This window comes from Rhinolophus sinicus, linkage group LG01 (genome assembly GCF_036562045.2).
Source record: "Rhinolophus sinicus isolate RSC01 linkage group LG01, ASM3656204v1, whole genome shotgun sequence".
Classification (NCBI taxonomy): Eukaryota; Metazoa; Chordata; class Mammalia; order Chiroptera; family Rhinolophidae; genus Rhinolophus; species Rhinolophus sinicus.
The window spans coordinates 69064998-69079275 of NC_133751.1; the positions used below are offsets into that span (position 1 = coordinate 69064998).

The 14278-nt window shown below is 36.4% G+C and overlaps 1 protein-coding gene across 2 annotated transcripts in view; it reads left to right on the plus strand.

Annotated features, from left to right (window-relative positions):
- The first annotated feature begins 216 nt into the window (after positions 1-216).
- Positions 217-14278, plus strand: part of CD200R1 (CD200 receptor 1) — a 35048-nt gene continuing 20986 nt past the window's right edge. Inside the window, exon 1 of one of the 2 annotated variants that reach the window (XM_074331927.1) lies at positions 217-699. In XM_074331927.1, the coding sequence (XP_074188028.1) occupies positions 633-699 (67 nt within the window). In that variant the 5' untranslated portion in view covers positions 217-632. The remainder of the gene's footprint in view (positions 700-14278) is intronic. The other variant, XM_019734881.2, reaches the window with a different exon arrangement.

Here is a 14278-nt window from a genome sequence, read left to right on the forward strand (position 1 = left end):
TAGTTTGTGGTAATTTGTTACAGTAGCAATAGGAAAGTATTACACTTATTGATGCTTCTAGAGTTGTAAATATTATAGACAGTAATTTCATGCAAGAATTTTCAAGGGAAAATATCTTATTACAAACTTTATTACTGAGGCTGTTCACCTCTTTCTTCAGCCTGGAGAAAACTTCTAAAAATGATCATGACTGTGAAGTTTAAAGGGATAGACCAAAAATAGGTAAATATCCTGGTTTGTATTTCGTCCAAGTTTAGACAAATCCTTTTATCATGGGCACGTTCAATGCCTTACTGTAAAGTTTATCTGTCTACAGCAGAAGTGAGAGAAGGACCAATGAGCTGAAAGATAATCACTCTGCTTCCTCCGTCTTTGCTTCAGTGCTTCATACAGGAAATCTATTGCTGTGTCAAGCTCCAGAGGAGAGTTTCTTCTGCTCCAAGTTACTAATCAGGCTGAAACACAGCGAGTTGAAGGAAGGCGCTAGGAGCAAAGGAGTGTCCACTGATGATGGGCTAAGAGGATTCAGCACGGAGAAATCAACCAGAGAGAGCGTCACCATGTCCACAGCTCCTTTTGTACCTGTGGGGAGGAGAAGTACTGAGTGAAGGACAGAAAACAATAGAACAGAAATGCCCTGCACTTGGAAAACTTCTGATCTACAGTTACTACTGATTTTGACTGTTTTCTTAGTGGCTGGTAAGTTCGAATTCTCTTTGGGAGAGTGACAGGAGAATGACTGGCGAGAAACTTAATCTCAGCTTTTCCTGAGCTTTCTTTTCCTTTTTTATTGAGTAATATGACATAAATGCAATCATAGATATGGGGAAAGGGACTACTCCCAGATTTGTTTCACTTTATTATCCTTATTTTCCTCTTTGTTTTACTTATTTTGCTTTTTATCCTACTACAGTATGCACATCTCTATGATTTGCCGCACTGCCCACTTCCTTATTCCCTCCTCCCCCTTTTTTGAATGAGGCAGAATAAATTACATAATTTCTGGTCACAGTCTAAATCATCTGGGTTCTCTTTCTCTTCTTCTCCACTTATGGAAAAAATTTAAATAATGATCCCAATTTATTTAGGTCAATATTGTGAACAGTATAAATTAGGGGAGTTCATAGCTTTCTACCACTTTCTGTGACCAGGTGCTTGTTAAAATATAACATACTCATGGTTTAGTGGTGCATCTGTGATGTATCTGTATTTATTTTTAAGATGTGTAGACTATAAAAGACACTTTCTGTGCTAGAGGACACACTCTTCAACATCTAGGTTGCTGTAGGTGCTGTAGATAATTTAGACTATTGTGGGGGTGTCCTGGTTTCACTACAGAAGGTTGGTAGGAGTCGATGTGGGAGGGAGTTTTCGGGTTTCACTTTTAGTAGATGGGAGCAGTGGCAAGGAAATAGTGTAGTTGGTTTTAAATTTTATAATTTTGTAATTGAAAGATAAAAGGGTTTCTTTTTCCTTATATGAATGACTTGAAAATATTGCCTACCTTCCCAGAAAAATAATCTGTTTTCCGCACGATAATCCTACTGGTGAGCACACACAAAATTACCATACTACATGACTGTATTTTCTATGCAGAATTTTCACATACTTTTTTTCCTTTGATCTGCACAGCAAGTCAGTGAAGTACACGCGGAACACATTTCTTTATGAAGGTAGAAACTGAGGCTTAGAGAGGTGAAATGATTTGTCCAGCACCACTAGTATATGGCAGGGTCACACGCCATCACATCTGGAAGCATCACTGAACATTTGAACAGGCAATTTTCCTCTATATTTAGCCATTACACTTTTCACTGAAGAGCATTATTATTTATAACTCCACTGAAAAAAAATGTTGAGCCAATGCTTGGTTATAAACTTAGTGGACTGCTCATTTAAAAACTCATATGATCTGAATCTTTCAATAGTTGAGGCCTTGTTGTTGAAAGCTCTTACAGAAACCCGTGCAGGGCCCAACTTGTCAGGGAAGCCAGCTAGGCAAGGAGTTATGTACGTCAAGTTGTACTATGACTTTTCAGTAAAGGAAAAGAAAAATCAAGGTTAAAAAATAGTAAAGTCAGTATTAGTGTGCGAACTTTGCATGATGACAGACAGTTACTACACTTAGTGTGGTAAACATATTGTAAGATATGTAAATGTTGAATCACTATTTTGTACACCTGAAACTAATATAGTATTGTGTGCCAACTATACATTAAATAAATATTTCACTCCAAAAAAGATTAAAACATAATTGATAATTTTGAATTTTAATAGTGTAAAGTTTTAAATTTTAAAACTATTTCTAAACACAACTAGGGGATACTACATATACCAAATCTCTGAAGTCTGTGCTTGCATATAAAGTTATCTAAATATTTAGAATCAAGATATATAAAAGCAGATTACGTTACTTGCAGTGATTTGGCATGATAAATTCACCATGAAGTCATTTAGAATAATGAGAAACAAATCACTTGAGGCATGAATTTACATCTTTACTCCCAGCACTGCATTGTTATTAATACTGCCAAACAGAAATAACTCACTTTAATATACAAGATAAATTCACAAAGGAGCAAGGGAGCTAATGACCTCAATGGAAAACATAGCATTTAAAAAATTCTACTTACTTTTTTCTTTACTCATTTGCTTATAAATTCAAGCAATGTGGTAGTTCGTAGACAAAGTTCATTCAGAAATACCTGAGGGGAAAAATTAAAACATCCTAAGTCGTCCACTGCAGAGCAAATTCCCAACCCTGCTCTCTTTTCTCTGCATTCCCTTCACTCCACACCACTTCTTCCTCCTTATTTTAGCCAATTATCTTCTAGTTTTTTTTGTGTGTTCAAATTATATTTTTCTATTCCCATCAATAGTCTACCTTTTATAACAATCCCTGTTATTGAGATTATGAGTTACTGAAAAGAAAATCCTCTTTCTTTGGCTAATTTGATCACTTGTCAGTATCTTCCACTAGGGGGCAGGCAGTAATAAGACGAGGAGATAAAAATCAAGACAGGGCTATTTGGTAGCTACAGCCGGTTTGCAAAATATAGAAAAAAGGGTTAAAAGCAATTGAAGCAAAGAAGGGGTTTGTCCTCATTAATTTCTTTTTTTTTGGTTAAATTTATTAGGGTGACAATTGTTAATAAAATTACATAGATTTCAGGTGTACAATTCTGTATTACATCATCTATAAATCCCATTGTGTGTTCACCACCCAGAGTCAGTTCTCCTCACTAATTTCTGCCCTACATTCCTTTTCTACGTAGTTTGTGATAGTTGTGAATTTATATATTATAATAATTTTTAGGTGTCTTTTCTCTGGTACATCCACACTTAAGCAATTTATAAATAACCAAAAATCTTTATTAAGAACGTTGAGTATGTATGGAAGAGTTACGTGTGTGTGTATGTGAAAAGTGCCTAAAAGTTATTAGCAATCTAAATTAGGGAAATCCAGTTAAGATGACAACTTAAGAGAACATTTTAAATCAATCAGTCTTGAAACTGTCTATGAATCTAGGAAAAATCCAAAAATGGGAAAAATTACAGTGGGTTGGAATTGTTGAAGGCTTTATGAAGGAGGTGGATCTTGAGCTGGGACTTGATAGGTTTGGATCCATGAAGAAAGGCAGAGATACAGACTGGACGTGCAGCATGAACAAAGGCAAGGTGGTTTGGGGAGAGAAAGAATTCTAGCTTGATGGAACAGGAATTGTGTGTTATATAATCAGATGAAATAAGGCTGAATTTCGAGGGTCCTTCATAGCTAAATAGAGGAACTTGGACACTGCATTAAGCCTTGAGGAACTATCTGTTGTTTTATGAGTGAGAAAGTAATATAATAAAGCAATATTTCTGGAGAATGGCACGGCAGATGTTTCCCCTTCAGTGGGAGTGACAGTTGGTAAAATATTTATTTGGAACCAGGAGTCAAGAGTTCCTATCCCTGAGTTTCCATTTTAGAAAGTCCTGTGATTCTGCTGTGAGACATTGGTGGCTGAGAAGGGAAGTTGCAGAGGAAGATGTCAAATTCAGTACAAGGAGGGAGGACAATTAGCAGGAAAATTCCTATAGGTACCTGGACATATAGCACAATCTGTGGATTGCGAATCATTCATGGAGTGGAGGAGCCAACAAAGAGAGTACTCAAAGAGATAAAAATAGTACAACAGGGCACTAGAGATTTTTGTACTTGGGTCCTAGGAGCAATAATGATCTTTCCTCTCAATAACAGAGAGGAAGATCTGAGAAGAGCTCAAAAGGGAGATAATCTGGGGTACAAATGGAGTTCTTAACCTTAAATAAGAAGAGGGCAACTCTTCTGAAATGAGGAGTAATATGAGAAGTTAGATATAGGGGTGCTAATAGGTTGAGAATAGAAATAAGGAGATGAGAGAGTTCCATAGTAGCTAAATTGCCTCCCAATGAGGTCACAAGTATTTCAGTTAATGGTGTTCGTTAATAAGATAACTCAGTTATCATTTAGTATTATGTTGTGTCTGGAAAAGCAATCTACCCAGTGACTATCATTCAGTAATCAATGATATACTTACCCTCTTCTTCCTCCTTATCACTGACACACATTTGATAACTCCTTACCGAGATTAGGGAGCAGGACTGTGGTTATGAAATAATAGCTCTGGACTGTGTAACAAACTCATGTAAGAGTCACAATTAGCTAATTATTTCTGGGAAGAAACAGCATTGCTCATGCATTGACATGAAGCAAACAATTTCAAAGTTTTCTTTGTTATATACCTTATCTGTTCAAAACAGCCTAGAAACCATCTTAAGAACAAAATCTTATTTGTGTTTAAAGAAAGCAGTATAGAAAAGTACCAGAAACAGGACTGGAAGGTTTTAGAAGCAAACCATTTTCGTTAAAAATACCTGTTCCTTTGAGTTGTTGATGCTGTTGCAGGCTCTCCAGGAATCCAGAATCTGAGAAAGAGTTTTGAGTAGAGAATATTTATTAGGGAGGACACTTGGAAAAAAGGGCAAGGTTGCAGAGGGAGAAGTTCATCTGCATTCTCAACACCCTTGACACCCTCATTTGACCTCCATGGGGAGCTGTGGGTTTAGAATGGCCTTAGACAGGCCCTGTATTGCATCAACATGGCTGGGCCTTTATATCTTAATCTCAGTCAGTCATTGGATGTGGGGTACCCTGAGAAGGATCTGACTGTGGACAAAGTAATTGAAGTGATCTCTGAAGATGCTGAGAACTGAAGACTGTCTGCCGATAGTGCTCCTAGTAGGAAGAACAAAAAGTTATTCCTTGAAGGGGATTCTGAGTGCATATGCTATGCCCACCATAGCTGCCATTTCCACTGCTCTTCATTCCTTCCTGAATTTCTGCGTTTGTCTGGTATTATTTCCCTGCAGCCTAAATAATTTCTTTTATCATCATTAGTAGCATAGGCCTGCTGGTGAGGAGTTCTCTTCATTTCCTTTTATCTAAATATACCTCCTTCTTCTTCTTTTGTTTTTAATTGGGGAATATTGGGGGAACAGTGTGTTTTTCTAGGACCCATCATCTCCAAGTCAAGTCTTTGTTTTCAATCTAGTTGTGGAGGGTGCAGCTCACTCGTCCATGTGGGAATCGAACCAGCAACCTTGGTGTTATAAACACTGAACTCTAACCCACTGAGCCAACTGGCACACCTAAATATACCTCATTCTTGAAGCATGTTTTTTTCTGGATATAGAATTCTGGGTTGACATTTTTATCCAGACTTTAAAAATGTTTCACCGTTCCTGATGAGAAGTCAGCAGACACTCAAATCATTGTTTTCCTGAATATAATTGTCATTTTTCTTTGGCTGCTTTTAAGGTTTTCTCTTTATTGTTGTTTTTTAGTACATATAATGTGTCTATATATGGTTATTTTTATATTTATCCTGCTTGGGGATTACTGAGATTCTTGAATCTGTAAACTTACACTTTTTAGCAAATTTTGGGATTTTTCAATCACTATTTCTTCCAATAAATTTTCTGCCAACTTTGTCTCTCCTCTTCTTATAGAACTCAAATTACACATATGAGTATGTTTAAAGAACTTTTTCTACTTCATCACAGTTCTCATAGTTATTTTGTTTTTTATTTAATCCTTTTTCTCTCTTTTAATCAGATTGGATAACTTCTATTGATATATTTCAAGTTTGCTAACAATTTCCTGTGTCATCTCCATTCATCTCTTAGGCCCATCCAGTGAATATTTTATTTTAGATACTGTATGTTTAATTTTAAAATTTCCGTTTATTTTTTAAGGTTATTTTTCTCTGTTGACTTTTTTCTGTCTTTGTGAGCATATTTTCCTTTACATCACTGAGAATAGTTCAATATCTGCTTTAAGATCTTTGATAATTACACCACCTGTGTCACCTCGAGGTTGGTCTCCCTTTAGTATTTTTTCTCATAAGAATGGGCCACATTTTCCAGGTTCTCTGTATATTGAGAAATTTTATTTGGATAGCGTATATTGTATTATAGGGACTCTGAATTTTGTTATATTGCTCTGTTGATTTTTCCCCCCCATAAAGTGTTTAACTTAGTTGAACTCAAACTGCAAACTCTGTCTCTTGGACAGTGACTTAAATCTCAGTGCTTTTACCTTTAGTTAGTTGGCTTCAAGAGTGCCCTACTATACGTGGCTTAGGGTCAGCCAGAGAGATGTTGGTAGAGTTTACAAACAGAACTTAGAACTTTTTCTCTCTGCTTCTCTCAATTTCCAGAGACCAAGGTTGCCGCAAAATTTGTCCTCTTGTTCTTGAGAAACTGTGGGTTTTGTATTCGTGTTTTAACTGTCCAGTGTGGTGTCAACTGCATCCTTCTCCGAAACTAAAAGTGTTAAAAATGGGAAGAAAGGGGAACCCACGCTCCCAACCCTTCTTCTAAGAGCTGAAACTCTTTAAGAATCTTCTTGCTTTTTTCCACTCTCTAGTGGCTTCAAATAGTTGCTTTTATGTTTTGTCCAAAATTTATAGTTGTTCTATGTGGAAGCTTACTTTGCCATAAAGGAAGTGGAACTTTCTTCAAACCCATATGTTTTTAATATAATTTGCTTTTACCAATAATAATGATTTGGTTGGTTATATTGTCTTGGGCGTTGAGATTGAATGTATTGTATTATTAACCTTTTTTTCTTTCTTTCTGAATTTCATCCATGCATTGAATGTTTTGGTGTTTTTCACATTCTTAATAAAATCTTATTCCTGTTTCCCACAATTTCTAGATTCTTATATAGGTCTAGATTCTTATATAGGTCTTTGTTGGCTTTAAAGATATGCCATGGGATATAATTCTAAACACTAGCTGTGTCATCTTTAAGAAATTGCTTACTCTCTTTAGACAGTAATTGCCTCATTTGTGAAGTAAAGTAAATGTATTGAACTATTGAGAAGTGCAGAGCTTTCAGAGAGGAAGGAGTTTAGAAACCTTTAAATTAATTTTTTAATTTTGTACATGAGCAAATAAAGCCCATGAGTGTTCAAAAAATTACTAAAGACATCACTCAACTTTTTAGTGGATGAGCTGAGCTTGAAACTCTCCCATAGCACCAAAATAGGAGGGAAAAGAGATGTGGCAAGTATGTGTGGAAAATCTATGATTTTTAGATGTGATGCCCTTGAAATGACAGCAGGCATTGGAATGGAAAGAAATAGCAACTAAAGTGTTGAGATTCTTGTTTGGGAAAAAACAAGTCAAAGCTCCATATGGGTCAGTTGTTCTGTCAGTCAATAAGTAAGGGAGTATCTGTCATGTGTCAGACACTGTGCTTCACGCTGGGGATTCTTAAACAAGACAGAAACAGATTCTGCTCTCATGGAGCTTAGAATCTGGGATGAGAGATATGTATTAAATAAATCAGTACAAATAATTAAATGATATATGGTATGTAAGGAGAAATAGAGGGTGACATAGAAATGTGTAACTGGTGGATCTAATCTGCTCTGAGGGCTAGGGAAGACTCCCAGGGGGAAGTGATGTTTAAAATAAAGACGAGCAAAACACAGCTAGGCAAGAAGAGTTGTGGAGATGAGAATTCCACACAGGTCAAACAGCCTCTATGAAGGACAGGGGGAGTTAAGCTGTGATTAAAGTGGTGACACAAGGAGAAATAACTGTGTAGAGGCCCAGTTGAAGTTCTGGGGTTGGGGTAGGGGGTGGGGAGTGATGAGAGAAGACATAAGGAGAAAAAGGAGCAGGTGAGACTTCAGGGAATACTACATTAAGGTGCCTGAGGAGACAAGCAGGTTGACAGAGAAGATAGAGAAGGAGACAAATAGAGAAAAGGGGAGGGTCGTGGTAGAGGTGAAAAAAAGGGGTTTTAGGAGAGGAAAGTGGTGAATTGCATCAGAATATGCCAAGAAATCCAGGACAACAAACACTGAGGACCAAAAGTTTGACTATAAAGGTGCTGGTGACCTTCAAAAGTATGGTTTGAATGGAAGGGTGTGGGAGCCACAAGATTGCTGGTATCACGAAGAGCGTGGGTGGGGAGGAAATAGAGGCTGTGGGCACAGATCACTCATTCTAGAAGTTGGGCAGCAAAGAAAGAAAAATGGATCATAGCTAGAAGGAGAAAGCAACATCTAATATGTTTTCCCTATCAACATAGGGGAAACCTGAGTGTGTTCAAAGAATATCATTTGAGAACATTCAGTGATTCTGTAAAGGTATTTTTCCAAATTGGGTGTGTGCATATGTAGCTTTAAATTGTTGAGTGATTTCTTTTCTATGTCCATACCATTGTGTCAACTTACCATGAAATGCTGTATTTCCCCAAAGGTTTATCTACTACAGAATATAAGACTATCTCATTATGTGATCCATTTTGTGGTACTGACGAATTTTCAAAAAAATATCCAAGTAGGAAATAGTGGTAGATTCAAAAGAATGAAATCCATTTATTTTTATTCTCCAAAAAAATCATTCTGTCTTATCTTTCATTGGCTTCCTCCCCAGGGGTTGTTTTAAACCAGTAATTTTAAGCAGATGGCCAAACAGAGTTGCCTGTAGAGCCTAAATTATTATACTGTGGTTCCAATTCAAGCCTACTTAATCAGACTTTTCAGGGTATAGAGTCTGGGCAGATGGACTTTCACAAACCTTTGCAGGTGATTCTAATGGAAACCAGAGTTAAGAACACTGTCCTTGGTTTTTCTTCATCACCCAGCCTCTCCCTATTGTCCCTCATACTCAGGGCCTGGCTGCTCACCTTCTGATTTATCCATCATCCAATGTGGACTTCTTCAACTCCCCTAGATGATGAGGTTTCTGAGGGCAGAGACCTTGCCTCATTTATCCCATATTCCCTAAGCTCTGCATAGCTGCCTGATGCTGAGTAGGAATCCTCAGAAAATGTCTGTCAACCTGAACTTCTTCAGCATGTCTCTTGCGTCTATAACCACTCTTGCCTTTTCTGCTCCTCTTTCAGAGGCCGAGGATCAGTCTTTTCAAAAGCAAACCTCCTCTTTGTTTCATCTTCTCCCGCTGCCTCTAGGGTCCTGCTTTACCAGGTGGCCTCCTTCATTCTCGTAACCTTCTAGCTCACCCTCTTTCTATCTACAAATAGGCTGTATTTTCCTCTATTCTCAAATACCCTCTCCGCCCTCATAGTTCCAGATATTGTCCCATCTCTGTCTTTCAGGTTTGACATGAAAGGGTAAAGCCATCATCTCATTCTCTCATACTTTCTAGGTCAAAATTCTTGAAAGCGTTGAGTCTATATTTGTTGACAATTGCTTCTGCTTGGCTCCTTGCAATCTGGTTCTGTTCCTCCCTCTGTACGAACACACTAGTACAACTCCTAAAGGTCTCTGGCCCCTTCTTGTTAGCAAATCATAAAGCTTCTGACTCCTTACTTTATGACTTCCCCCACATGATTTGATCTTGATTATTCCTGTCTTAAAATCTCCTCTTTCCCTGGTTTAAGGAAACTGTGTTTACTGTCTACATTTTTTTTTCATCATTTTTACTAACTCCTCTTCTTCCAATAGATTCCTAATTTTAAATGTTTTTAAGACTGTTTTTGACCTCTTCTCTGATTTCCTGATACATTAGAGACTGCAATTTGGTAGCCCATGGGCTAGCTCTGGCTTGCAGGCACTTTTAGTTGGCTCATGTAATATTCTTAAAAATTTGAATTAATTGCCAACATTTTAAAATTAGGATATTTTACCCCAAACCCCTGACCTAGTGTCTAGGGTTGCTACGAGGATTAAGTTAAGTGATGTACATAAAGCACTTAGAACTGTGTCCGCATTTTACAAACATTCAAAAAATGGTACCTTAATTATCATTTTGCAGTTTTCAAAGCTCTTCCATAGGAATTATTTCATAACTTGTTTAATTAGCCTCTACAGAGTGACTTTTGGGTTGTTTCCAGTTTTTTTAGAATTAGAGACTATGTTGGAATTAATATCCTAATACATATATCTTTGCAAAATTGATATGCATACACACTCACTATCTAGCCATTAAACACATACATTGTCCTTTGTCACTGCTGATACACATTTGTATAAAATATGCTATGGGCTAGGGAACAAATTTGTTTTCATTAACCAATTTTGGACTATGTGATACTAATTGCCTCAGTCTTCCCCGCAAACCAAAAATGAAACCAAATCAAATCACACGAAACAAAAAACACTAGCCCAACAATATGGCTTTTTTTTAGCCATATTGTTGTCCTGACAAACTCATACAGGCTTTGTGATTATCCAAGAAAGGAAGGAAGGAAGGAAGGAAGGAAGGAAGGAAGGAAGGAAGGAAGGAAGGAAGGAAGGAAGGAAGGAAGGGAAGGGTGGGGGTGAGGGAGGGAGGAAGAAAATTAGGCCCAGAAATATGGTTTTTATTAGTATTGTGTCCTAACCAACTGACACAGACTTTGTGATTATATTGCTTTGAAAAACTAAGATCAGATTTGTTATTTTTCATAATTCCATTTGCTTTCTAAATTTCATCTATCCACTGAGTTCATTACTGAAGTCTTATTTTGGAACTTGTTACTTTTCTAAAACATCTCTCCTTTTTCCTTGCTATAAACCATCTGGGTATTTTATTTCCCTCTTTATGTTGTATCTGAAAAGTATAATTACATTAATAGTTATTAGCTAGGTCACCCTTCAACACATTACTTAGTCTAATCGTCAGTCAGCCTTTCGTATCTTTTGCCCATTCTTTTCTATTGGGTTGTCCATCTCTTTTTTATTGGCTTCTATGGTTTCTGTATATTTTTTGGATGGAAGTAGCCTTTTGTTTATCATAACTTGTGAATATCCCACAAATTTTTGCTTGTCAACATTAAGGCTTTTTTTTCCATATAGAAGTTTTAAATTCTTTCTATAGTCAAATTTCTCAATATTTTCCTTTATGGTTTCTATGTCTTGTGTCAGGGTTACAAAGGTTCTTCAGTTAAGGTGACCACTGTTCCAGTTTGCCTAGGATTTTACTGGTTTCCAGGACACTGAATGTCCTGTGTTCCAAAAAAAACAGTCACAGACAAACCAAGATGTTAGTCACCTTATCTCATGTTTAAGATTAAAAAATTACCTGTTTTCTTCCAATATTTCTTCTCTCTCTCTCTCTCTCTCTCTCAATCTTTGATTCATTTATTTTATTTTTGAGAAGTGAGATAGGAACTCAAATAATGGTACTTTTATTTGGAATGTTGTTTTCTTTCTTGCTATCTTATGAATGGCTTCTCGTCCACTGGATCTTGTATTAATTACCTACTGCTACCTAATAAATTACCCCCAAACAAATATTTATTTTCTTACACTGACCCATGAGTGACAAAAAAAGAGCACACTAGCACAGAAGCCACAGTCTTTTTATAACTTAATCTTGGCGGTAACATCCATTACTTCTGCTGTATTCTGTTTGTTAGAAGTGAGTTGGTAAGTCCAGCTCACACCCAAGAGGACAGAATTTTACAAAGACATGAATACCAGGAAGGAAAAACACTGGGAACCATCTTGGAGGCTCCCTACCACTTCAGCACTAGGATAAGTCACTCAGGGTACATTTTCCATACTTTTCATTCCTTGATATTGCAATTTTACATAACTATTGTATTTCATTATTTGGTTAATATCTATTGTCCCCATTAGATGAAAAGATCCATGGTAAATGGGCATTTATTGCGTGGCTGGCTGTTGCAATTGAATAGATGAATACGAATATAGCTTCTAACTTCCCTCCACCAGTCCAAAAGCTCCAATAGATGTGATAGATGATTACTCAAGTGCCATATGAATGACAACTACTTGTGACAAACTGATCATCATCTTGGAAGGCAGAAAAGGGAACATTTCCCTTACTTCCAACATTTATCATTAAAATAAAGCATTAGTCTTCAGGTAACTTTAGTAGAGAAAAAGATCACGTGTCTCTTATTCCAACCATTCTTATTTGCTATTTAGAGCCTAACAGAATTTGGGGAAAGTTGCTGATGCTTTCAATTATTCCCACAAGTGATAGATACTACTTTTTACTCATATACCAGAAATGAAATTATAAATTGTGCTCTGTTCCCCAAAAGTTACAAAGTTCATGGATATCCTGGCTGCCTATCATAGACTTTCACTAGTTCCCAGATCACAATGTGAAAACCACTGCATTAGAGGCAGAAATACCTATAATTAGCCTGTCTGGATGACAATTCATCTTATTTTCAGGACCTCTGAAAAAGGAGACAATTTATTGCCACAACTTCTTGCTTGAATCCATTCCTAACTCTAAAAACTATCGGGAAATAATACTTTTACATCTAACCTATATCTATAATATGCAGTTTTAGAAAAGAGAGTGCAAAAATTCACTAAGTTGCTTTCTGGAGCCAGAAAGCTATAGTAAAGGCTTCTGTACTATATTGACTTTACCACACTGTGAACAAAAAAGTTATGTGCTCAGTGTAGCTAAATAAATGTTCTGGCAATGTAATTTGAATTTCTGGATCTTTGTGTGATTAAGATCTCAGTTTCAAAATTGCATTCATTTTAAATAAAACCTTGAGCCTTTAGGAGAGGTGTACTGCTTCATTTTTCCTGGGTTTAAGACCTTAGTTTGTAATGTTCTTTGAATACTTTTCCTGAGTTATTCCTTACTTGTTAAGTAAGAATGCTAGTCTGTGTTTTGTAGAGGGGAGAACTAGAACATATAAATTCATTTAAGTACCTGAAATTATTCAGGAAAGAAGGAGCAGAGTAAGAAGTAAAACTCACATCCTTCGTATTTTCTAGCCATTGATTAATCCATAATAATACAGCTTTATATTTGTTGTAATAACTTACAGAGTTTTGAAGTTTGAAAGCTTGACACCAAATGAAGAATGAAGTACTTCTATCGTTTGGTTTTCCTTATGTAAAATATCAGGATATTTTCACAGATGTCAATGTATTGAAATGTATCTCAATGTGTTTTTTTTTTTTTTAAGTAGTAAGTTCATTAAATGTCAAATAATAAAGATGACAAATAAGGATGTGAAGAGCATAGTAAGCAATAAGAATGACTTTCATTTAGTTCAGTACTAGCTTAGAGGCCTCAAGTACTGGAGAGAAATAGTAAAAGAAATGTAAAAATAAAAGTATTCCACATTATTCTGTTTTACAGCTATATGGTCATCTTGTTAGAGCATAGCCAAATATTTTATGTTGCAATTTTGTCCTGATTTAAGAATTCTTATAGTTTAAAAATCATTTCATCAGACTCCTTATTCATTTTTTTGTATTTTCCCCTAAACCTGCAAATGAATGAAGGGGCAGGAAATCTTTAACGTTTTTGTTTCCCATCTCCATACACTAGAAATAATAAATAAATATAAGCAACTATATTAATTTTTTTGAAGTATGGTATAATACATGTTCTATTTCAGTTAAAAGCAGTTACTGAATCAGGGGTTTTTATTGGGAAGGGTGAAATATCAGAAGTACCTATCTCTAACTTTTATAATCAGTAGAGCATAGTAGAGCACGGGATTTTGCAATGGACAAAAACTGTTTAACGTCACAAGAAAACCATGTGCCGTTTCTGAGCGCCTTTTTTCCCTCACTGAAGGAAGCCTTGGGAGCATGGGTTTGCACAGTCATGCCTAGACAATGTCTGTTGCGTGGGTGGTATGTGCTTGCTCAGGCATATGACAATTATGATTTGGGAAAGGAAACTTCTGGTGCTCAAAGTGAGTAAGAAGTTTCATTAGTAGTAACATCACAAGACATTCTTACTTCTACTGATGATTTTGACTTAGATGGAAAAGTGGTTT